Source organism: Gymnoscopelus braueri (assembly GCF_963280865.1).
Source record: "Gymnoscopelus braueri genome assembly, chromosome: 10".
In the NCBI taxonomy this organism is placed as follows: Eukaryota; Metazoa; Chordata; class Actinopteri; order Myctophiformes; family Myctophidae; genus Gymnoscopelus; species Gymnoscopelus braueri.
The window spans coordinates 36,657,826-36,683,395 of NC_137611.1; the positions used below are offsets into that span (position 1 = coordinate 36,657,826).

General features: G+C 40.9%; 1 protein-coding gene across 1 annotated transcript in view; it reads right to left on the reverse strand.

Moving 5' to 3' along the window:
* Positions 1 to 10,349: 10,349 nt before the first annotated feature.
* The window catches only part of LOC308093075 (RALY RNA binding protein like), a gene marked incomplete at both ends in the record, with an annotated part of 32,282 nt that continues 17,061 nt past the window's right edge, over positions 10,350 to 25,570 (reverse strand). The window contains 7 exon segments of the mRNA XM_080439283.1: positions 10,350 to 10,382; positions 11,286 to 11,443; positions 11,737 to 11,850; positions 12,850 to 13,043; positions 16,505 to 16,552; positions 16,980 to 17,014; positions 17,016 to 17,056. Of these exon segments, the coding sequence (XP_080295409.1) occupies positions 10,350 to 10,382; positions 11,286 to 11,443; positions 11,737 to 11,850; positions 12,850 to 13,043; positions 16,505 to 16,552; positions 16,980 to 17,014; positions 17,016 to 17,056 (623 nt within the window).

Genomic DNA, 25,570 nt, shown 5'->3' on the forward strand with positions numbered 1-25,570 from the left:
CCAGGTCTAGGAAAACAAGCCCAAAAGAAGCAACTTTAGGCCACATGAGCACTTTTAAACCTATATGCATCTGTTATTTGAAAATAGCCGATCTACAAGAAATTGTAGATCTGCTATTTTCAAAAATTCTTCCAATAAAATGTGGAATATTTGGAATATTGTTTGAAACACACAAATGCTCCCTGGGCACAAGAAAGTTCATGAATATATTTGAGAACCACTGGTTTAAATAATAAAAAATGAAAAATAGGAAGCAAAGCCTAAATAAGCAGGTACACTTTAGAAACAAGCCTAAAAAACGCAACAACCAATTTTTACAAGCAACTTTACAGAAAAAGAAGCACACAGTCGCTTATAATAGGCGGACATGGCAACACTGATTACATTTCCTTGTTTACAATGACGTAGTAACTTCCGGATCTTACAGCTGTGTGAAATATTGCAAAATGTATCAAACTATTTATTTCCCGCAGTAATTCATTACAGTCTATTACAAGGAATATTTACACAATATTTTTCTCTACCCACTCTTTCGGGGGTAGAGAGTAACACAAATATAGGCCTACAATTTTCTATTGTATGAGGTGTAAAATTGGCTATTTTGTCCAAAATGTCCAAAGTAATGTAAAGTATAAATGATGTTAACATGCATGCATGGTACATCATTATCAGACTTAATGTTATCCTTCAACTTCTTGTTTATGCCCCAAAATGGGAGTAGAGGTCTCTGCCTCAGCAAACTGGGAACCCAATCGGTAAAAAAAAAAAGAGAAGGTAAATCAGTTTTTTGGGGCGGTGAAACCGCCCCTATAAGTGAGGTTTGGATATTTGTACAACAAATCCTGCGCTGTGATTGGCCAAAATGTACCCCGCCTAACCCTGCACCGTGATTGGCCAATCACAGTCTATTCAGGACTGTGATTGGCCAGTGTCACATGACACATGTGCATAGCCCTATATAAGAAACCATAACTTAAAAAAAACAATAAATTTGTTTTTTTTTAAGTTATGGTTTCTTCCATCATAAAGAGTGTTTCAATAAATGTATTTATTTTTTGTACATGATTGGTTGACTCCTTTCAGTATTGTGATTAGCTAGCAAGACACCGCCCACTTCACACAGGGTGTGATTTTTTTTCTTCTTCTTTGTTTTTGCCTCTGGGGGCACCACCTCATTTTTTGCATAGAGACAAGAACTCTGTATGGCTCCTCCCCTTTCATAGTTCACTCCCTCCCAGGTGCTGGGTTTATTCCTATGGGTTTATTCCTACTAACAACAACACGAGTATAGTAAGGCAGTGGTGCTGACAGATTCTGCTGTTAGTAGCCTACAATCTGTCTTGAGAGATTTTACTGCCTCAGTAGAACTGCATAGTCCTGCTACTGCTTATGTGTTGTACTTCTGCTCAAATGTTAAAAACAAAAGTTGACAGTTTATTTCTTTGCAGCATTTGTGAGAACAATACAAACACCCTTTTCACAGTGCCTGAGTGGCCATTTTGATTGGTTAAACGGATCTAGCCCTGCCTTAGAACCAAGCCTGCACTCCGAAGAGGACAGTCATTCACAGAGTTCAATGATGTTTTCACCATTGTACCACTCACACAAATTGCAAGAGGAAGGTGTACAGAGTTGGAGAAGGATATTTAATTTCTTCCCAACGTTCCCCAATTTTCAAGATCAGACTCAAGGTAGTGTTGCCAAGATTAGGCATTCACGTTAACAGACGTACAACAAACTGTGTTGGATTTATGTAAATCCAGTGAGACTATTCCCAAATCTGGGCCACATTAAGTTTTTATTTCATAATCAGTAAATAAAGAACAGCCAGCCGGCACCCTATAGCTCTCAACAGAAGCACACAGGGGCATGGAACATTTCTTTGTGCATTTTAATTCCAGATTCCTGAGAATTTTCTGTCCAATCAAAAAATATCCAATTTATATCTGAATAACAGATGACAGATGGAGATATAGTTTACTGCTGGTTTTCTATCCTCCCAGAACATCAAATGCAATCACTCACTATAGTGTTCCAAGTCAAACTTCTCCCCGACTAGAGACACTGAATGAAAATAATTAACTGGATTGAAAACCAGCAGTATAGTACAGGGACTTATATACAGTATAAGTCCCTGATGAGCAGAATTGAGAACTCCTCTTGCCCTGTGTACATAGGGTGTTAGGCAGCCCCAGAAAAATGTATTATTTATATTAACCATTGCAATGTTGTTGAATACTCTTGGCGTTTTTCCTATACTGTAAGCCCATGTAGATGGTGTGGGGTGTAGTGTGTGTGTGTGTGTGTGTGTGTGTGTGTGTGTGTGTGTGTGTGTGTGTGTGTGTGTGTGTGTGTGTGTGTGTGTGTGTGTGTGTGTGTGTGTGTGTGTGTGCCTGCGTGCGTGCGTGCGTGCGTGCGTGCGTGTGTGCTTGCGTGCGTGTGTGCTTGCGTGCGTCCGTCCGTCCGTCCGTCCATGTGTGTGTGTGTGTGTGTGTGTGTGTGCTTGAATGCACACAGCAATGGCAGGATGCACATATATTTAATGTGTGTCCTCCTCCGATCTATTATCAGTTACTCTTTTCCCTGAATGAACCAATGAAGTCGACGGCTGGGAGGATGCTATTGTACCTCACTGAATGTTGCTTTTCACCAGACAGTAGAGATGCATCTGTGCAATGTTGTTGATTGATGACACCTTTGAGGCAGTTTTATTAAAGTCAGACCCAAGCAAAAAACATTTTCCCAGTCACAAGAAAATACACAATAATTATGCAAAAAGCAGCCAGAAGAATCTACAACACCTGGTCGCCTTGATCAGGTGATTTCCCCAGAGGTGTATTTGTGGTTGTCACTATGGTTGTGACAGCTAGATTACCGGCAGAAATTAATCACTGTCTGTCAGTGTCTGCTCTGCAGATCAAAAGAGTATAATTAACATTTAATTAGATAGGATCTTTAATTGCCGTTGTTTTTGGGCCCAAGGAAATTAAGAATGATGTGCATCAGTTTTTTTGTGATGCTGTAGTTGTTGATGGTTTTGAGTTATGACAGGATGGCTTTGCATTGGTTCACATGATTGGTTGAATGATCATTTCCTACTTTCTTATGATGTTGTGTCTGCTGTTCAAACTTCAGGTTTTGCGTTGTGACTTATAGCTCTTTTCGCCTACAAGAACTAAGCAAACCATGCTATGCCGTGAAACATATTTCACAGGTTCTGGATTTGTTTCCATACGCTATGGCTTGGTTTCACTTGAGGTTCTCAGAACCTAGTTTGGGCCCTGCTCAGGAGGTGGTGCTAACCGGAACCCATAACTCAGAGGTTATGACGTGTTGCAATGCGTTGTGAGCTTGTAGATCGGCTTTTGTATTAGTTTATTTAATGACGTACAGTAACTCCCCCTTCAAAGGTGGATCTAGTTCTAATAGAAACATAACCAAAACAAAACAAAACAGAACTACACAGGTTATGGAAAGTTTCAGGTTATGGAAGGTTATGAACCTATGGGCTATACTGTAATATCATATCAGATCTACTCGAACTTGAACTTGAACTGTTCCTGTTCATTTTTGATCCAGTGATGATGTGCAGAGTTGGCAGTGGCATATTATTGGAAGTGTGTGTGTGGTCATACAGTACTGTACTGTAGGTGTAGGAGATTCCATGTGTCTATCTTTAATTCTGAATACAGGTGTGATATTGCCTTAGGTTGACATACGCAATATGTCAATGTGGTTGTATTATTAACAATGGCCATTCTGTGTATAAGATTTAGCTTTAAAGGTGCATTAATGGGGTCATTTACCACATGAATAACAAAATGACTCATTTATTTCATTCATGTTCTACAACACTATAGTGAATTGACTGACATGTACATGAACATTTGAAGCTGAACATTTTGAAACCACATGCACATCCGAAACTGAGGACAGAGGACTTACATGACATTAAACACAATGTCAAAAGGTCTGCACAGCACACTATAATGAGTCTGATTCTCAATAAGCAAGCAATGGTATACTGGGATCATAACAGTGTGCAGACTCTGTTACATAGGGAAATAAAAGGTTTTGTTTTGCGTCTGAGATATTCATAGGAGATATTCTTTAAGATGTGGAACTATTATGGAACTATTCAGAGAGCAATGAATTAAATATCAAGGCCAGCGTATGCCAGTTTTCCATATCATTAGAGCCTTACAACTACTTATACCACATCTTTCTGTGGCTTTGACTTATATTGAGTAAGGGGCTGCTCATCCAGCTACAGCTAATCACAGATGCATTATTAAGTTCCTGACCCCTGTTACCCTCATAATGGTGATTGATTCTGTCCATCACGCATCACACACTGTCCATATTAGAGGCGCTGCATGAATGATCATGGTAGTTACTGGCGTTCAGCCAGGAGCAATAGAACCAATTATACCTGCAGTCCAGCCAGTGGCCCTTCTTAACCTGAGAAAATGATGAGCTGGTGCTAATGAAGTTAGTGAATTAGAGACACCATCTGTTGCTGCCATCACTTCTTACTCTCAGGCCACTGTTTCTCAAGGGCACCACAGTATATATTGTGTGTGTGTGTGTGTGTGTGTGTGTGTGTGTGTGTGTGTGTGTGTGTGTGTGTGTGTGTGTGTGTGTGTGTGTGTGTGTGTGTGTGTGCGTGTGCGTGTGCGTGAGTGTGCGCGTGTGCACGCGTGTGTGTGCGTGTGTGTCATTTGGTACCGTAGATCTTTACACTGGCTCCCTGTATGTCAAAGAATTGATTTCAAGATACTGCTGTACTGTTGGATTATAAAGCATTGAATGGTTTAGGGCCAAAATACATTTCTGATCTAAAAATCATGAACCATCCAGACCTCTCAGGTCATCTGGGAAAATGTGGAGAACATATCTGGAACAAACTCCAAGAAGACTGCAGGTCTGCTGCAACTCTCAGTTATTTTAGTTCACAGTTTCTGTTTGCAGCTGCCTTTTATTGGGTTTTTAATTATTCTTCTGCACTGTAATTTAACTCTTATTGTCTCCGCCAGGCCGAAAGGCATGGCGAGAGAGTATGTTTTCGCCCCTGTCCGTCCGTCCGTGTGTCCGTGTGTCCGTCCGTGTGTCCTGTCTGTGTGTTACCACCAAATCTCAGGCACCGTTGGCCCGGTCGCTGCGAAACTGTGCACACACACTCCCTGGATGCCAATTCAGAACCTCTGCCTCAAATTTTTCACATAGGCCTGTCATAGCGCCACCAGGAGGACGATTTGTGCAAAACCCATTTTTCCCCATTACTCCTACAGTTTTTAACCAAACCTCATGCAAATCGGTACACAGTATCTCTATAGTCATGTGATCAACCCTGATCTGTCCGATTTCCCATATTCCATCCTCATTGGCTAAGGTTGCCTTCCAAAATTTGCAGGATTGGTCCGTTTTGAACAAACTGCCTCAAATCATGAATGCAGCTTGTGATTTCCGTGAAATCTCACAAACACATTCCCACTAGGCAGAGGAAGAAATGCCACCTGACATTTTTCACATCAGCCTCATGGTGGCGCTATAAAAGGCTGATTTGTGTTTTTAACTATAACTGCACCGATCTGCGTGAAACTTTGCACGCACACTCCCTAGAGGCCAAGGAAAAACATCCGCCCTGCATTTTTCACATTTGCCTTTTATAGCGCCACCAAGAGGCCGACTTATGTAAAACACATTTTTGGATATTAAGCCTTCACATTTTATCCAAATTTCACACAAATCGGAACTGTTTGATTTGTCACATTTCATCCTTATTGGCTAACAATGACATCTAAAGTTTGCAGAAGTGGCCCGTTTTGAACAAAATGCCACAAATCATGAACGCAGCGTCCGATTGAGGTGACACTTTACAAGCACATTCGCACTAAGTTGAAGAACAAATGCAACCCTTTAACATTGCCCTATTATAGCGCCACCAGGAGGCCGATTTTTTCAAAACTTTTCTTTGTTGTATTACTCCTACAAATGTTGTCCAATCATCATGCAAATCGGTACCCATTATCTCTATAGTCAAGTGATCAAGATGGTTCTGTCCGATTTTTCATATTCCATCCTGATTGGCAAATTCCGAACATTGTTGGCCCACAATAACCTACCTGACCTGGCGGAGACCTGTGCTCCGAGGAGCACAGGTTTTACTGTATTCAAATGTCCTTTTATTTTTCTGTGTCCTGAATAGGTTTTTGTCTCCACCAGGCTAAAGGCGTGGCCGAGAGACAATGTTTTCGCCCCTGTCCGTCCGTCCTTCGGACAGATGTGAAAAATTTGGGGGAGAGGTTCTGCTCTGGCTCCAGGGAGTGTGTGTGCACAGTTTCACGCTGATTGGTCAAAAGGCAGTTCTCCACCGCACCGATATCAGGCCGACTCTGCGGCAGGAGGCGTTGGAAAGCGTCTCCTGCCGACAACCTGTTGTCGATAGGCCAAGGAAGAATCTCCACCCATTTTCTTATTATGTTATTATGATAGCGCCACCATGAGACGCCACCATGAGACAGATTTTTGCGAAACACATTTTTTGTTAAAACTCACGCAAATACATAATCTCTGCAGTCATGTGATCAAGACGAATCTGTCACATTTCTCATATTCCTTTCCAATTGGCTATGATTGGCTTCCAAAGTTTGTGGGGGTGGCCGTTTTGCACAAAATGCCACACACCATGAATGCAACGCCCCCTTCCTTAAAGCAAGAATGGCTTAAAATTAGCATTTAGCCCATCCAGTTAATGTGGGTGTATAGTGATATGGTTTTATAAACCATATCACCTTTAATTTGATAGTGTTCCAATTTTGACTGCAATTTTTTGTTTTTTGTTTCACTTCCAATTTCACTTGTAAATCCTGTATCCTCTTTTCTCTCATGATTTGATAAAATTGGTATCCGCGACTTGAAAATGCATTTTCTGTTCACTAAAGAGCTTGAGAGATAGCTACAGGGAGAGCCCTGTTACTGAACACTCTTCTATAGCAATGATTGCTATATGAATACAGAGCTATACACAAAAATATATCATCTACAGTACCTGACTCAGCTTTGAGTCAGGTAATTACTGGATATTCAATGCCATATTCCGCAACCTATTTGGGAGGGACAGATTTATTTCAAAAACAGTTAGCAATTTCACCCATAGCTGTACAACAGATGCAATGAATACAAATGACACAGAACACTCACATTTTGAACATGCTGGCCATAAAAATAGTGTTTTTCTACATCTTAACACCCAGGAATTAAAATTTTAAAATGCACCGTTCCTTTTCATGTCTAACAGAAATATGACAAACATACACAACATGTAGACATCATTAAAAACTTGTGAATAATTCATATTAGCCTGTCTGCCCCAGCTAAATGTAGGAATAAATCAATTCACTCTTCTCTTAGCAGAAAATCAAGCATCTAAAGCCTGATTTATATTCCCACACACTGAAAACAGGCAATCTATATGCTCACAACGTGTCACACTGCTAAGCCTTGTAGATCGGACTATTTACGGTGTGCGTCAGCGTCGCATGTATAAATTAAGCATAAGAAATTCACATTTTAGCTCTCCCTGCCAGCATCGTGGCTCATGGCAGTTCTTCATACAAGCCTACAGGAAAGGAGCTTCGGACGGGATGGAACAGAGGGGAATGTTTCACGCTTCATCTGTTTGTTTATAGAGCTGTATCTTTTCTATGCACAATACAGATCATAATAGATTAAACACACAATGAACCCCCCTTTATGCTTCAAGAAACAAACAGAAGGGAAAAGAACAAATATAAACAAAAAATAAAACATAAAATGAGTGCTGTTTGCAACTGATCTCGCTGTAGCTCGCAGAATATGAATCACCAGCATTTTGATGGACCACATGTCAGTAAGCAAATAACAAGGTCTGAAAGAGTCTTAAGCTGACAGCTGTCTCATTATTGGTTTCCTTTTGATTTTCCTTTTAAATTCCTCTTCAAGCAGGGCTGCTGGTATCAGTTCTCCCAACTTAACATGGGTATCCCTCCATCCCCCACCTTTGGAGAAAATGGACAGCCATGATCTGAAATAAATTAGAAAAACTAAACAGCTTTGTCTATGGTTCAAACCATCTTGTAACTAACAGAAGTTTGAGATTATTGCAGAAAACATTTTCTGACAGTACTGCTGTATTTAGCAATTCTAGTTTTTAAAGGTCTGTCGTACACCAGTCGACATGGGCATTTAAGCATGCACAGTATATGTCATGACATTAGCAGTAGAACATGAAAGCACACCTTTAATGTTGTATTTTCTTCCCGTATAGGGGTGGTTGAATTAATAGTTTTGTGTGAATAGTATTGCTGGCAATGACCTTAATGAGTCACTTCCAGAGGGGACTACACTGTATGAGGCGATGAGAGGGAATGTCTGCTCTCACCAGCGGGTTACATATAGGTACACTTGTATACCATACGAGGGGGCTTAGAAAAGCAATTCTTGAGTACTGGATCCGTATCAACCATATGCCAATATTATTTAATTGCATTCTCTGTCCATGGATAAGCAAACCACTCTGTTTGTAGAAAGGCATTCGGTTTGTGACAGGCTGTAGAAGTGTGATGATGAGTCACTTTTAATCCAAGACTCTTTATATCCTCTTTGTCTGAAACGATTTTCAAGCCCTTTTGTTTGACGTTGAAGTCTTCATAGAGCTACAGATCCGTGGGATTCGATTTAAGTGGGAGATTGAAGTGGGAGACAAGAAGATGTCTTTTGAGAGCCATTGAATGATAAGATTCTCCATGGAGAAGCAAGTTTTTTATCCCTAGGTTTGCGTGTATAAGAGATCCCCTTGTGTGGTGTACAAGAGATCCCTGGCTTAACGCAATTCACACTAGCAAGCAGGGCCGTGTTAAAGGGATACTTCACTTTCACATAAAATAAACATTAAAAATATATATAAAAAAAAATGAAAGAAGTTATGGCAAAATAAAGGCCCCCTCACACATTAGTAGGACACTCTAATGCGTGAGGGGGCCATGAATTTTCCATTACTTTTTTCATTTATTTTTAATATATTTTTTAAATGTTTCCCCGGCCCTAAAGTGAAGTATCCCTTTAATGTCAGAATGCGCCCTAGGCAACGGACAGTTTTCGGAAATTTGGAAACAATAACATTTACACACAAAACTACTCATCCAACAACACCCATAGAGGAAGAAAATACAACATTATGCTGGCAAACATTGGCAAGACCATAAGACCTTGAAAAACTAGATTTTCTACATACCATATGGTATCAGAAACAATGTAAAATCTAGTACTGTGGTACACTTTGCCAAGGTTAAACATAACACTTCCACTCTCAGTTATATGGGAATTGAGTTAATAAAACATTCACACAGGGCGAGACATAATCTCTATGCTCCTAAAACATGGAGTCTTCTTTATACACACTGTACATTGGGCCCATAAAGGCCTTAATGAGGATTTGGATTTTAGACCATTCCTGTGGATGAATATCCTGTATCAAGAGCTGTTTGCTTGAAATGTAAAAATCCTGTTACTGGAAGCATTAACTGGTGTGCAGATTTCACGTGATTATCAATACTACTGTACCTGCAAAACCTGGGGTACCTTAAAGTGTACCTTACGCACCCAGGACAAGCCATTAAAGTTTGTCATCATTCTGGTAATCTATTTTCTTAGTGGTGTTATTGGACAGGAGGACAGGACAGGGAAGAAATTACAGCCAAGGAACCCATTTAATCACATTGTTGTTTGTTCATCCACAGGATTAAAAAAAAAAGTCAGGGGACATTTAAATGTCATTTGATGGAAAGTGTGGATGAGACAAACTCTACTGGCTGCTCAGACAGTCATCAGTGATAAGTGCACGGAAGCTGCCTCTTCCGTACGCTCGCACACACAGAGAGAATGACAGGTCATTTAGAGGAACTGTGTAGAGGATTAGACTGAAAGATGATGATAGCTGTTGCTCTCTCTCGCTCACTCTCTCTTGCTCCTTACTTGAATGTGGAGAACATAAGCCTCAGAACTTGTTTAGTTCCCGATAGACTGTGAAACCCCAGACACCACAGGGAGTAGCAGTGTGTCAGGGTTTTTCTTTGAATGTCTCATTCATCTCATCCAATGCCATGTATGCTTGTCTGGTAAATGGAAAACAATGGAGCAGACTGTGTCTGCATTCTGCCCATATAATGGTAAAGGTATTGTTTTCCTTGGTTAGTGATGGTTAGTGTGTTCATGTAATATTATACAGCAACGTCTAATGTCTGAGAATTCACAATAGCATTAATGTGTTCATCTCATTCTAAGCTTCAATAATTCAACACTGACCTTGCTCAGTTGTCTATGTCCGATATGTGGTTCTCTATCTGAAATGAAAAGGTAAAAAACTGATTATGAAGGTGTCATCAGTTTTTCACACAGGGCTGTGTTGTTCCTCTAATCTAAACATGGATTTTGTGCTTCTGACAGTAGTTTGATAGTAGGCCTACATCTAACATGTTGCTGATTACGGAATAGAATACAGTATCTAGAATTAAGAATGCGTAACTAATTAACCTCTTTCAACCTGGTGTCCCTATTTTGGGCATGTCATTATAAGCAAAAATTGTCACACTCACAACACATCGCATCGCAATAAGTTTGAGCTTGTAGATTGGCAATTTTCATTATTTATCATACAATTAATGATATACTGTAGGATTTAAGTGGGTAGTGACATTTATGAGCCTTTTGTTAACAGCTGTTACATCCAGAATGCATAATTCGTCACATTTTGTAGAAAATGCTCAGTCGCGACAGTTAAAAATGCTGGTGTCTGCATTGCTGGGATATTTACAGTACCACAATAACACAAAACCAGTGGTTACAGGGATTAAGTGGAGGAGGCAACAACAAAAGATGAGCTTGTAGCATTAGAATGATGTCCTCCCTGACAAAGGAAAATAATCCTGTACAGTCATTGGACGTTCATTTTAGACTACCAGAGTGGGTGGGGGATCAGGAAATTAGACGCAGTAATTCCCTTTTCATTGTCACTAGGGGTGCAACAGTTAATCAAACTAATCAAACAGGCGTGAGTAGAGCTCAACAATATAACCGAGTAAAGAGTCTAAGTAAAAAAGGTACATGAAAAGTATTTTTTTTGTTACACGTTCCCACCCACCCACACACGCACGCACGCACGCACACACAGTGCCGTTACTGAATCCATTGCCCTTGCATTTGCTTCAGTGAGAGCACAGCTGTAAATGGCTACTTGGCCTATTCACCATGTCAGTGGCACCTTCATCTTCAAACTCATCATCGCCACCATCCGTCATTTCACCCGCCTCCACCTCAGCCAGCCCCTCCCCTTCCTCCTCCGCAGAGAGGTTCGCTTGGTCGTCATGGAGACACTCATACGCCTCCTCCTGTTTTCTTTGCACCGCTGAAAAAAACAAAAAAACAAGGGAGAATGACGTGTGTGTGTGTGTGTGTGTGTGTGTGTGTGTGTGTGTGTGTGTGTGTGTGTGTGTGTGTGTGTGTGTGTGTGTGATTGAGAGCGCGAGAGAGGAGAGAGAGACAGATCTTCAGTCAGTGTCAGAGCACGGTGACCTCAGTGGTCGCTACTCCAAAGAAGATAAAGACTTTTATTCATTGGATGGGTTTCTTTTCCAAGCCCAGCATGCACTCTTTCATGTTCTCCTTCACCCCAACACCCCTCCCCTGCTCTTATCTCACCAGCATCAGAGCGGTGTTGTCTCTCTATCTTCTCCAGACGTCCCAGCAGAGAGTCAATCCTGGTCTTGATCTGCAACAGCTCTTTCTTTATGGTCAGAAGTTGGTCCGTCTTCACTGTGAGCACATGTGGATGAAAGTGAAAGAGCATAAATAATGTCATGTTTACAGAATATTATACATACTAGTGCAAATGTATGCTTATTACACTGTGCATGTTGGGATATACTACTTAATATGGCTTAACAAAAGTAACAGCAAACGTAACTGGTGCCCAAGCAGAAGTTAAGGTGTATTATGATTTGATTTGATTATGATTTTGATTTTTTTCTTAAATTATTAAAGTGTCATGCTTCCAAGGAATGTGGACTTACAGGACACTTTTACATTTCATTTGACCTAAACAATGAACCGACATAATAATTCACAAACAATGAAACAAACAAATAACAAACTAAAACACTCAAGCTTCATACTGTATACAATATATTATTGTGGGCGGGGCATGGCCATGACTTTTTTCTTTGGTCAAAGTTATGTTATTGTTATTTTATTTTAAAGTGGTTTATATGAAAAGTCTAGCTGAAAATAGTCTGGGGAGAAAAGATTGATTAACAAAATAAATTCAAACATCTGTGACTGTAATTCTTGGTCAACACTGACTTAATTATGAGTTTTTATAACTTTGGACAAAATGTAATCAAACAAGTCTAAGAATAAAGCCATTAACGGGATGATGGTGAATAGACAATGACATACAGACATTGGTATGGTTCTTTGATATCAGTCAGACTGGGAAAAGGCAATGGCTTAAGCAGAGAGAGGGAGAGAGAGAGAGAGAGAGAGAGAGAGAGAGAGAGAGAGAGAGAGAGAGAGCGAGAGAGAGAGCGAGAGAGAGAGAGAGAGAGAGAGAGAGAGAGAGAGAGAGAGCGAGAGCGCAGCGCGCGAGAGAGAGAGAGAGAGAGAGAGAGAGAGAGAGAGAGAGAGAGAGAGAGAGAGGAGAGAGAGAGAGAGAGAGAGACGTGAAAAACATATTAAATTAAATTAAGGAGATGAAAGGAATGAACGAGGCAAAGAGAGATGGAGAGAAAGAACGACAGGATAAGAAAAACATACGCTTAGGGCCTGTCACAGGGGACCCAGCACTGAGCGCTCTGGGAGAGGAAGAGGAGGAAGAGGAGGAGGAAGAACAGATCCTGATGGGAAAGGAGGATTTGGCACGGCGTGTGGAGGGCACAACAAGTCGGGAGCGCTTGATTGGGATCACTGCCCGAGTCGGAGGCACCACACGACCGTGGTACTCAAAGAGTCTGGAGGGACATGGGGAGGGAAAGGTGTCTTAGATGATCCAAAACGCAATCAATAACTTACCTGGGGTTTATCTATTTCTGAAATACAAAAAGAATGATGTAATTTTGTCAACAAAGACGTACTCTAGGTTAGCTCTATCATTCTATTCTAATGTTGCGACATAAACCCTTTAAAACTGTTTTTAATAGTATGACAGCTGACACTTTTCCCCTATTCTGGAGATTTTGCGCTGGGAAAGGAAGCCCTTTGTGAGGCTACTCATACTGCAGGCCATTGTTCTCAACATGTCGTCTAAACACACTCAAGCGTCCTTGAGGGGGTTCCAAGGTGTACAAATGGAGACTGTACAAATGGAAACAAATGAACCCGTAATTTGTACACTCTCATCAGAGTTAAATTAACACTGAGAATTGTGCTGTGTTAATGCAGTGTTAAGGGATAAAAAAATCGTTTCAAATGGGGATCCGTGGCCTAATGCATTTCAAACAGGATGTCCTTGAAATTAGAAAGGTTGAGAATCACTACTGTAGGAAAGTATAATATTGCAGCACAGGGGCATACAATACAAGGAAAGCATATCGCTTCACCAAGTTGGTATACTTTCAATGGCCACTCATATGGTCCTGGTTGTTGCTATTCACCATTTGAACAACAACAAGCTCTTAAAGCTCTTATTACATACACAGCAAAAGGAATCTGGGGTTATGGAGGTGTACACTGAATAACAGTATGGTCACACCATCATATTTTGTTTCCCTGTTGCCTGAAGCATACCACATTGCAAATAACGGCAGTAAAGTCTCAGAGCTGAATGATTCGTCTTTCAGGGATACTGCAAAGTGGAGGATGTAACCAAACCAATGTAAATGTCAGAAAGAAGAAGCATTTTCTTCCTCGCTTGCGTAAGCGACTGGTCATGACATTCAGCACTCGTCTATGCAGATAAAAGCATCATTAGCAAACTCAATAGAGAGGAATGAACATTTCCCCCAAATGACATCCATATGCCTGAAAATGTCCCTTTCTGTAAGTTGTTAACTTGAAGGGGGGCAGCCTAAGGACAAATAATCAGGACAAGTAAACTTAGGGTAAGAAAAGGGTAATGCAGAAAGTATAGGGTATGTGCTGTTGTTTACTGTTGACATCAAATACCTTCTAGGTCTGCAACATAAATTATTTGCATAGTCGATTAATCCGTTTATTATTTCAGTTATTCAATTAATCTATATGATTATGATATAGTATATATATATATATATATATATATATATATATATATATATATATATATATATATATATATATATATGATTTATACCAAAAATGTGGTAAAGTTATCTACCACTAAACAGATACAGCAGTCAAAAATCATGTTTAATTTTGTAATATGGAACAAAGACTAGCACTGACATTTTGTTGAGGTTGTAAATAGCACATACTGTATGGTTCCAAACAAGATAGCTCGAAAACTGTATACTTGCTGGATTACCATGGAATTTGCTGTGCATTTTTATGCCCCCTGGGGGAAGAACTCTACTGATTTTTCATAACTACAAGTCATTTCCTCTAGTGTCACTCTCAGGCCAAAATGTTCACCTGCTCACAAGCTATATCAAATTTTAAATGAGCAGATTGCCATGAAACTAGTTGAGTGCTGCTGAGCATTACTGATTGGTGGTGTCCCCATGGCCTTTCCTCTAGTGCTTTGTTACAGCTGCCAATGAGGTAATGCTTGTTATCTGTCTGTGTGTCTGTCAGTGGCGTACCCCACCATAGGAGGCGAGGCAGGCGGCCGCCTGCCCAACTAAAATCTAGCCTCCCCTAGAAAATAAAGTAAAAGACTGAAAAAACAGGCAGTGAAAAAAATCCAAAGAGAATAGTGGCCGTCGGACCTCCTCGTCCATTTCGCGGGCAGGCAGCCAATCACTACCGTATCCATTCAGCAGAGCGACGTCGCCTATAGTGATGCAAATGTATGCCTTTATCTTCATGGGGTGCCAGGAGTGCCAGGTGTGGGCGTCTGGGGCCTGGGCCCATCACCTGTAGGCCTACTCACCTGGCATAAAAGGGGCTCTGAGTCTGAGCAGCTTGAGCCATATAAACTACAATATGAAGAGACCACCGCTGAATAATTGATTGATTTATTATACTTGCATATTGTTTTTATTAACGTTTTTCAGTTTTGTAGTCAGTGTACGTAGTGTTGTTGTTAACTTGTTTCCCCCGAGATTTCCCCCCGAGATTTTTCCCCGAGTACCGCCCAAAGGGGGGGGGGTAGAGAAATAAATCTCGCCTGCCCTAAATGTAATTTCTGGGAACGCCACTGGTGTCTGTAACAGTATATCTCCAAACGTTATGTTATATTCTTGTTGATATTGTTTTCTAGACTTTAAAAGAACAGACAGAACTCCTGCACTGTCCTTAGGCTTGCAGTGAACTTTATTTGAGGATATAATGTTTCCTTCCTTAGAATCTTCGTCAGGAAAAGCTGATGTAAAACTTAAACAATCCTGAATCACAGAAATTAGTTGATCCAAACGGTTCAAGTAGAAGGGTCGGCCTTCTGCAGCTGGGTTCTTCTCCATGTGCAGCAGCTTCCAGAATCCTCCAAATTCCATGGGGATTGCAACGGTTTTGTGAAAACAGGCTGTTCTGCGGCTAGGATTTCAGTTATTTTAAGTTTCTACGTTTCTTTGCCAATGCTGTTTAACGCAGGAGGTTGACAAAACAATTACACTCTTCCCTTTCTGTGTGCAAAAGTGAGGGAGCCAATAAGGGAGGGCTTACCTTCCCATACAGGGGAAGTGATTTATTGGGATTCACAAATAGATAAGCAATTCTGAGTGTGATTATATAACTGACAAAATTAATTCATGGTTTTGTGTAGGTTTTTTCAAAACTTCAAGCAATCGACTTGGAAGCCTGTTGTGCACAGCTTATGTGGTGTAAGGAGCAGCTTGGCCAACGAAAGTGTGTGTGTGTGTGTGTGTGTGTGTGTGTGTGTGTGTGTGTGTGTGTGTGTGTGTGTGTGTGTGTGTGTGTGTGTGTGTGTGGTGTGCTAAACAAAACTTCTTAACTTCTTAGTCTTAAGGAGCTCACACCAGACACAATTATTATTTTTTTAGTTACAGTAAGTCAATGTACTGTAAAGACGCAACATCAAGATTTCAACAGTATATGATTTTGCACCAGGAGAGACGACGTGACTAGAGCAAATCACGCTGGTTGAAAATGTAGAAAAATGTCGTTCCAAGTGTCCGGTGTGAATGCAACAGAGCAACATGTTTTCCCGCGAGTCAAACAACATGATTATTTGTATTGCTTCCGGTGTGGAATGCACCTTTAGTCTTATAATACACCACTATTATTCAATCACTAACATTTTAATTGATACATTTTCTGTCAATCAATTAAATGATTATTCAATTGATCGATTCACCCCTAATACTTTGGTACATACCTGCTGTAGAAGTCATCCCTGTAGTAGTCGTAATCAAACTCATAGCCACTGTGAAAACAATAAGTATGTTTTACTATTGAGGTTCGTGTTAATGCAGTCACACCTGGACAAGCAGGACCAAGCATGCAATAGAAGAAGAAAATAATGCTAGCACGGACCACACTCACCCCCTGCCCATAAATACCCATCCAACAGTATGTGTCTTGATATAGATTCTAAATAGAAACTGTTGAAATGTTTAAGTATTTGTCTGCACTAGCTGTTAGATATTGTGGGCATGGTAAAAAAAATATTGTATTCTAATGCTTGGCATCTCGCATATTAAATAGTAATTGGTATTCTTAGTTAATGCACTCTACAGACCTAAATGGCTTGTTTGTAACAATGTTTAAGTAAACGCATTCACCAGGAAGTTAGTGCGGCAAGAAAAATAGAGCAGTATAGTAAAATCAGACTTATGCAGCAACCAACCAACCTGTAGAGAGAAGAGAGAGGCCTCTTGGGAGCCAACCTTTGGTCTGTAGGGTTTAGGTTCTCCTGCCATGTTGATGTCTGCAAAAAGAGAATATAAAAATTATTATTCTACTATAAATGCGTGCAATCAATGCATGCATGCATGCGAGTGTATCTATAGTTCAAGTATCTCAAGAACTGTCCAACCGATCAAGGGGCCCAGATGGACATTTTGAAGTGGTGGGGGGGGGGGGTCGAACCTGAATTCCCTACAACCCCCTATACCCCTGCCCGTTTCTGTCTCTGAACTTCAATTCATAGTCTTTTACGTTAGTCACGTTATTACAAGCGCAGTAGCCTTTGTGGTTAGAGAGTCCATCCTGAATCTGGGAGATCGGGGTTCAATCCCCGTGCCGGCGTATCACTGATACCCAAGACTATAGAAACCCACTGTCTCCCTGCTTGGGCACTCAGCGTCAAGGGTTGGATTGGGGGAAAGTCCCCTGTGACATACTAGCGTCATGTCCAGGGGGGTGTACTTGTGCATCAAGCTGCCTCACGCTCACATGGTTTGGAGATTCTTGGCTTGACAATGGTTCTGTCAAGAGAGGAGAGAGAACAAAGAACAAAATAGACATTGCTATCTCTCTTTATCTGTCTCTCCATCTCTCTCACTCTTAAGCCACCCCCGCCCCACACCCATCTGTCTCTCTAATGGACAAAAGCTGTATGGATGCTCTCTGGTACACAGATACAGACAGTAGTATCACAGTGTGTCCTCAGACAGTAGCCATTAGCGGCCAGTAGGACGTGAGGAATGGTTAGTGCTGTAGAGTGGGTTCTGTTCCAGTCCCCTGCTGAGGTCACTAATGCGAGAGTAGAGCACTGAAAAGCACTCGAAATTAATGTCATTCCACCCCGACAGGGACATACTGTACGGCTGATTAATTACAGTCATTACCCTAATCGTATACAAAATGTGGCTATATGGATATTCGTGCGTGTCCATAAAATGCCGGGAGATGGAGGATAATGTGTTGCTAAGCGATAGCCAAGAAGAGTTTGATTGATAATGTATATGTTGGGTCGCATTGAGAGTGAACATCAAAAGTAAAGTAACTTTTTTGCTGACGTCATTATGAATAAATAGGCTGCACCAAAACAGCAGCTATTTGGGTTCATTGAGAGCAAAAAGAGATCATGCCAGATATACAGCACCTGGCGTGCTGCACTTGTGCATGACTATGTTATTATTACAGTATATAGGCCAGGCGGGTGAATGTGAGCATAGTAATTTTCCCCACTCTTAATAATTACTGTTTGTGCCCTTGAGAAAGGCACGTAAACCGCAAATGTTCCAGAGTCACCGTTCACGTACGATACACGCGATTGTCATGAATGTGAAGCATTTGAACAGTTACTGAAATAGGGCATTGCTACTGCGCAGTAAAATCCTCAGTGTTAATGTATCCGATTGTAAGTCTAAGAGTGTGTAATGTGTACAGATTTTTCTCAGTGAAATTAACACATTGCATGCCAATCGTGTAGTTCTACGTGAACCTAAATAATTGCGCAGCGTGCCAGTCGCATAGATCTATGCGAAGTGGTCTTTTTATTTATTTTTCTCGCAGTGACATTTCATTGTAGGCCTCCCTCGCAGTGACACATTTCATTGTAGCACACCGGAAACGGAAATGAATGTCAATCGAAGATTTTCGTTCCCATCCGCCGCCGCTCTAAAGCTTCCGCTAATCCGCCATTATATCTTGTTTTTCTCCGCGCTGAACGCTGTTTAATAGAAACTGCGACTACTGCAAAATGGAATGTCGCCGATTGAAAATGTATTCTCTGGGCCACTCACACAGCTACCCTGTGTGTCTACAAACAGTTTAACGCGCGATCATAAGGTATTTAGCGAGGTCTGTGTCGAGGTGAAAAAAACAAAAAAAACAACAATAAATCGCTGGCACTGGTGATAGTCAGGGGATATTAGCAGAAAGATTTCCAATCTTGGAATAAATTCCTTACCAAAAAAAATCTTCACCAATGTGTTTGTAAAGGTGTCTAGTAACACATCTCACAAAGACTGAAATTCAGTTTCCCTAGGAGAATTTTTGACAGCTGCTGAAAGTTGGGGCACCCACCATTTCCCTGCATTTCCATGCAGGGCAAAAAAAAAGAATCACATTTTAATTCTGTTTTAAGTAGCATGTGAGGGGTCAAACTAGGGTGTTTTTATGATTCTGAATCCATTGCAAGCATTTGTTTTGCTAAAAACAGCCCAATCTCAATGGGCTTTTTACACAAAAAGTATACCTGGACAAGGATGGCTATGGCCGTTTTTAGCCCAAGGAGTGGTTTTGGTGCAAAACAAATGCTTGCAATGGATTCAGAATCATAAAAACACCCTAGTTTGACCCCTCACATGCTACTTAAAACAGAATTAAAATTTGATTTTTTTTTGCCCTGCATGGAAATGCAGGGAAATGGTGGGTACCCCAACTTTCAGCAGCTGTCAAAAATTCTCCTAGGGAAACTGAATTTCAGTCTTTGTGAGATGTGTTACTAGACACCTTTACAAACACATTGGTGAAGATTTTTTTTGGTAAGGAATTTATTCCAAGATTGGAAATCTTTCTGCTAATATCCCCTGACTATGAGTACATTATGATATTAAACTCTGGCATGGAATGTGTTAACAGGATGTTTTGTATGAGGTTGAGAAATTCATGAGGCCCAATTCTTTCATTCTTCAGTCATGTCATTAATTAGTCTCACTCACTCCGTCAGATGATAAGTTTGTTAGTATAACTGTCAGCTGATGGTTAATTAGTCTCACTCTGTTAGGTGATAGTTAATTAGTCTCACTGTGTCAGGTGATAGTTAATTAGTCTCACTTTGTCAGGTGATAGCTGATTAGTCTCACTCTGTCAGGTGATAGTTAATTAGTCTCACTCTGTCAGGTGATAGTTAAAATTAGTCTCACTGTGTCAGGTGATAGCTAATTAGTCTCACTGTGTCAGGTGATAGCTAATTAGTCTCACTGTGTCAGGTGATAGTTAATTAGTCTCACTCTGTCAGGTGATAGCTGATTAGTCTCACTCTGTCAGGTGATAGTTAATTAGTCTCACTCTGTCAGGTGATAGTTAATTAGTCTCACTCTGTCAGGTGATAGTTAATTAGTCTCACACTCTGTCAAGTGATAGTTAATTAGTCTCACTCTGTCAGGTGATAGTTAATTAGTCTCACTCTGTCTGGTGATAGCTGATTAGTCTCACTCTGTCAGGTGATAGCTGATTAGTCTCACTCTGTCAGGTGATAGTTAATTAGTCTCACTCTCTGTCAGGTGATAGCTAATTAGTCTCACTGTGTCAGGTGATAGCTAATTAGTCCCACTCTGTCAGGTGATAGTTAATTAGTCTCACTGTGTCAGGTGATAGCTAATTAAAAGGCCTCTCTCTCTCTTCTCTCTGATTTCCTCTTGGCAATTACTTGGCCATAATTACTTAGTGTGTCTACTCTAAATGGATCTTTAATCTTTAGTGTGAGTGTTTGGCTAAATCAGAAATGTAATCAAGTTCTATAGCGGCGTGATCCACACAGTAAACTCCTGTGTGTGTGTGTGTGTGTGTGTGTGTGTGTGTGTGTGTGTGTGTGTGTGTGTGTGTGTGTGTGTGTGTGTGTGTGTGTGTGTGTGTGTGTGTGTGTGTGTGTGTGTGTGTGTGTATGGAGCTCGATTAAAGTCATTACTACAAACAAACTCCTCGACTCCGTGTATATTAACACGTGATCGCGTGACCGCGTGGCCATGCACGCGCTCACGCGCGCGCGCGCATGACCGCGCCGTGTTCTCGCGTCACCCTATTAACTCAATGGGGAAACTACACGGCACGTTCATGCGGTCAGTGACGCGCGCGCGCACCAGATACGCATCGGCCAGTGTTTTGACACTGTTGGGGCAGTGTGTGTGTGTTGTGTCTCGCATGGCCGTGTCATGTCATTTCCCATTGGCTTAAAGTGGTGACACATGCGTGCGTTCTTGGCTGCGCAAACATAGCCAGCAGATGCTCCATTAGAGTCAGCTCTCCATTAAATGTACACGTGAACATGTAATGGCACACGAGAACATGTAAAGTTGATGCGTGGCGTGTAACCTTCAAACGAAAACGCGTACCTTTAGACCTTCACGTGTAATTTCATTGGAGAGGTGACACAAACCGAGCATCTAGCCACTTTGAGTCGGTGTTTAGCACTCAGTGACGCACGCACGCTCGTGTGAAGTACTTTGTGCAGTTTCGCTTGTTGTTCCCTCAAGATCCTTATACTCACCTTTACGCACGGTGGATTTGATTATGCGATACAATAGCCTGTGCGACAGTGTGCGTCCATCCTATTCTTTATTATGGTGAACGAATTGATGCTATTATTATAATACTAATAATTATTATTATCGTTTTGTCCTTGTTGGTGTACAGTTGGTTCTGGTTGCAATGGATACAGTATGTCGGGCCGGGCGCGCAACGGCGCAGAATGGCAACATCAGGCTCGCTCTCTCTCTCTCTCTCTCTCTCTCTCTCTCTGCTAATTCTCAACGACAATCTGTGATTCTAATTTTCCTGAAGTGAGAGTGTCAATTCCTTGATCAAATATGGTTTTATTCAAAGGAAATCAAAGGCTACAGCTTATGGAGCCAACATCGGTATAGTGTCCAAGCGTCTCAGAAAGATTTTTCACCGCAACATGATTCCATTGCTTAGGAAATAAACAACGGATCACAATAATAACATTCCCTATAATCAGTAACATGTAGGTGATACCTATGTCTATCAAATATGGTTTTATTGAAAGGCAATCAAAGGCTAGATCAAGCTTAGAAAGCAAACATCGGGTAATATCCGACGCTACGGCGGTTCCTCGGTGCGGCTGCAGAGTGAGACTATAGGACACTCATTTATGACATTGTGTCACTCAACTCTTAGCAACAAAGTTTATTTTCATACAATAGGCCTATAGATTACATTTCAATATTAAAAGTAAATAGAAAAACAACACTTCTGGGTCCAATTAGTCTAGTTTTGTAATAGAGAGGAATGGTCACATATTCCCACCTATAAACATGTTTTTGCCCAATGCTGACAGCTGGTCAGCAGGTGGTTTCATGAATAGACAATATTTTGGACCAATTAGAAATATATATATATTTGCAAAAGCAGTGTTGGGTAACTAGTAAAGGTATTAAATTGGTTGTCAGTGGCTGGCAGCGCAGTGTGCACTGCACATCTAATCGCAAAAACCCGACGCTTATTTTGTCTTGATCAACAGCGATCGGCTTGTAGATCTGTCTGTCTGTCTGTCTGTCTGTCTGTCTGTCTGTCTGTCTGTCTGTCTGTCTGTCTGTCTGTCTGTCTGTCTGTCTGTCTGTCTGTCTGTCTGTCTGTTTGTCTGTCTGTCTGTCTATCTATCTATCTGTCAATTAATCTATCATCTGTCACAAGGATTTTCAGCCCAAGGACCCCCTAGCTGAGAGAGAGATGAAGCAGGGACCCCCTCTATATTGTATATTTTTTTCCCTCCACCATGCCAAAAATAGCCGATCTACAAGCTCACAAGGCCTCAGCCGCGCACCAAACCGAACCGCGAGCCGTGCACCAAACCGAGCCGCGATCCGCGCACCAAACCGACCCGCGAGCCGAAACACCGACGCGCGACACGTCGTTTTCAGATCGTTATTTTTGGTGCGACACAAGCATAAATCATTTGAAGGGAATCCCACTTTTTAAGAAGAAAACACCAGAGCAATAAATACTGCCGCAAACATCTACTTTTCTTAAACAAATATCTCTGCTCCGTTTACATTCTCTTCCACAAAGTGTTGTTGTTCTTTAGTTCCTATCTATCTCTGCTCCTATGAAGTGTACATTATCTTTTTCATATTATTATTATTAACTTTATATTGTAGTTTGTACCCTGTATTCTGAGTTTGTGACTACAACAAGTAGCAAAATAGAATGTACATTAGGACAGTGGTTCTCAACCTGTGGGTCAGGACCCCCAGGGGTTTCCCCACATGATTTGGGGGGGGGGGTCCCCAGATGACAGTGAAGTCACAATTTAAGGACTTTTAAGATATTTTTAATACCTCAAGAAAGAAAAGAAAAAAGACTATTACTGCATCCAAACTAATCAACAAACTATAGGCTACTATAAATACGGTCAAAATTGTGAAATAATATAAGAAAGAGGCGATCTACAAGCAAGGCATTGTGAGCTTGTAGATTAAAAAAAAAAAAACGACCTTGTAGATCTGCTATTTTGACTATGTATCTGTGGAACTGAGTTAAACTAAATTAAATGCCTCAACTCCTAATTCCAAGCGCTTCTCAGGGTGGGGGGTCCCCAGTTCAAATATGATTATTTTGGGGGGTCGCTGCCTGAAAAGATTGAGATCCACTGCATTAGGATATAATTTTTTACAGGAACTGTAAAAAAAAGAAAAAAGAACGAAAAGTATACACCAGAGGACTAATCTATCAGAATGATAAAGAGTAGGCCTACTTTATTCTCAAATTGAGTTCTGTCAGAGTGGCGGACTCACATGAAGTAGTATACGCATCAGTGGTGGAAAAAGTACTCAAATGTTTTACTTAAGAAAAAGTACCAATACTGCAATGTAGAAATAGGCCTATACTCTGTAACATGTAAAAGTCCAGAATTCAAATTTGAGTAAAAGTATCCTACAAAGTCCAAGTATTGGTATCAAAATGTGCTCAAAATACCAAAAGTAAAAGTAGGCTACTCGTTATGCAGAAGGTCCCATTTCACAAGTTTTCAAATGTATAAAAATCCTTTGAAAATAGCAGATCTACAAGCTCACACAATACAATTATTTATTTGATTTATTTGACGTATAAATAAAGGCTAAATTTACATCTTCTAAATGTAACATCAAACTACTTTTTACGAGTACTTTTACTTTTTAATTTAAGTACATTTTGATACCAATACTTTTGAGAGAGAGAGAGAGAGAGAGAGAGAGAGAGAGAGAGAGAGAGAGAGAGAGAGAGAGAGAGAGAGTCGTGCAGTTGCACGTAATGTGAAGCTGTTGCATTTGACCAATGAAATGAATGAATTCCTAATTTATGCAAGTGAAAACAGAACTACAAGCTCACAACACGTGTGGATGCAATGAGTTGTGAGTTTATAGATCAGATATTTTCAGCCCCACCTACCAGGTTTATTGACCAATCATACGTCCCAAGTGTAATTTATGGACGTAACATAATAGACAGACAGACAGACAGACAGACAGACAGACAGACAGACAGACAGACAGACAGACAGACAGACAGACAGATCGATCTACAAGCCGATCTAGGCTGCTTCATCGTTGCAGACGGCAGTGCTTTCTAAGGGCATAATATTGACAAACCCTTAAGACTGAGGCATTAGTGAAAGCAGCTAGGCTACCAGTTATTTGAAGATAATCTGAAGATATTAATCTGTTGTAGGCCATTTAAATTCTAGGCTACTGTGTGGAAATAACTGCAGTGTGTATTTATTTATGTAACGTAACAGCCAGGATGGGCAACCAAAACATTCTGGGCACTAGGGATAACTGGGCACCTTGGACGAGTGGGCATTAGGGACATGTGGGCATTTGGAAGAGTGGGCACTTAGGGTATATGAGTGGGCGCTGTGGAAATCTGGGCACCAGGAAGACTGGGCACCGGGAAAACTGGTGTTAATAATCATTGTTAATAAAGAATATCAATCTTCCGTCCGTCCGTCCGTCCAACCGACAGACAGACAGACAGACAGACAGACAGACAGACAGACAGACAGACAGACAGACAGACAGACAGACAGACAGACAGACAGACAGACAGACAGACAGACAGACAGACAGATCTACAAGCCGATCGCTGTTGATCAAGACAAAATAAGCGTCGGGTTTTTGCGATTAGATGTGCAGTGCACACTGCGCTGCCAGCCACTGACAACCAATTTAATACCTTTACTAGTTACCCAACACTGCTTTTGCAAATATATATATATTTCTAATTGGTCCAAAATATTGTCTATTCATGAAACCACCTGCTGACCAGCTGTCAGCATTGGGCAAAAACATGTTTATAGGTGGGAATATGTGACCATTCCTCTCTATTACAAAACTAGACTAATTGGACCCAGAAGTGTTGTTTTTCTATTTACTTTTAATATTGAAATGTAATCTATAGGCCTATTGTATGAAAATAAACTTTGTTGCTAAGAGTTGAGTGACACAATGTCATAAATGAGTGTCCTATAGTCTCACTCTGCAGCCGCACCGAGGAACCGCCGTAGCGTCGGATATTACCCGATGTTTGCTTTCTAAGCTTGATCTAGCCTTTGATTGCCTTTCAATAAAACCATATTTGATAGACATAGGTATCACCTACATGTCACTGATTATAGGGAATGTTATATTATTGTGATCCGTTGTTTATTTCCTAAGCAATGGAATCATGTTGCGGTGAAAAATCTTTCTGAGACGCTTGGACACTATACCGATGTTGGCTCCATAAGCTGTAGCCTTTGATTTCCTTTGAATAAAACCATATTTGATCAAGGAAT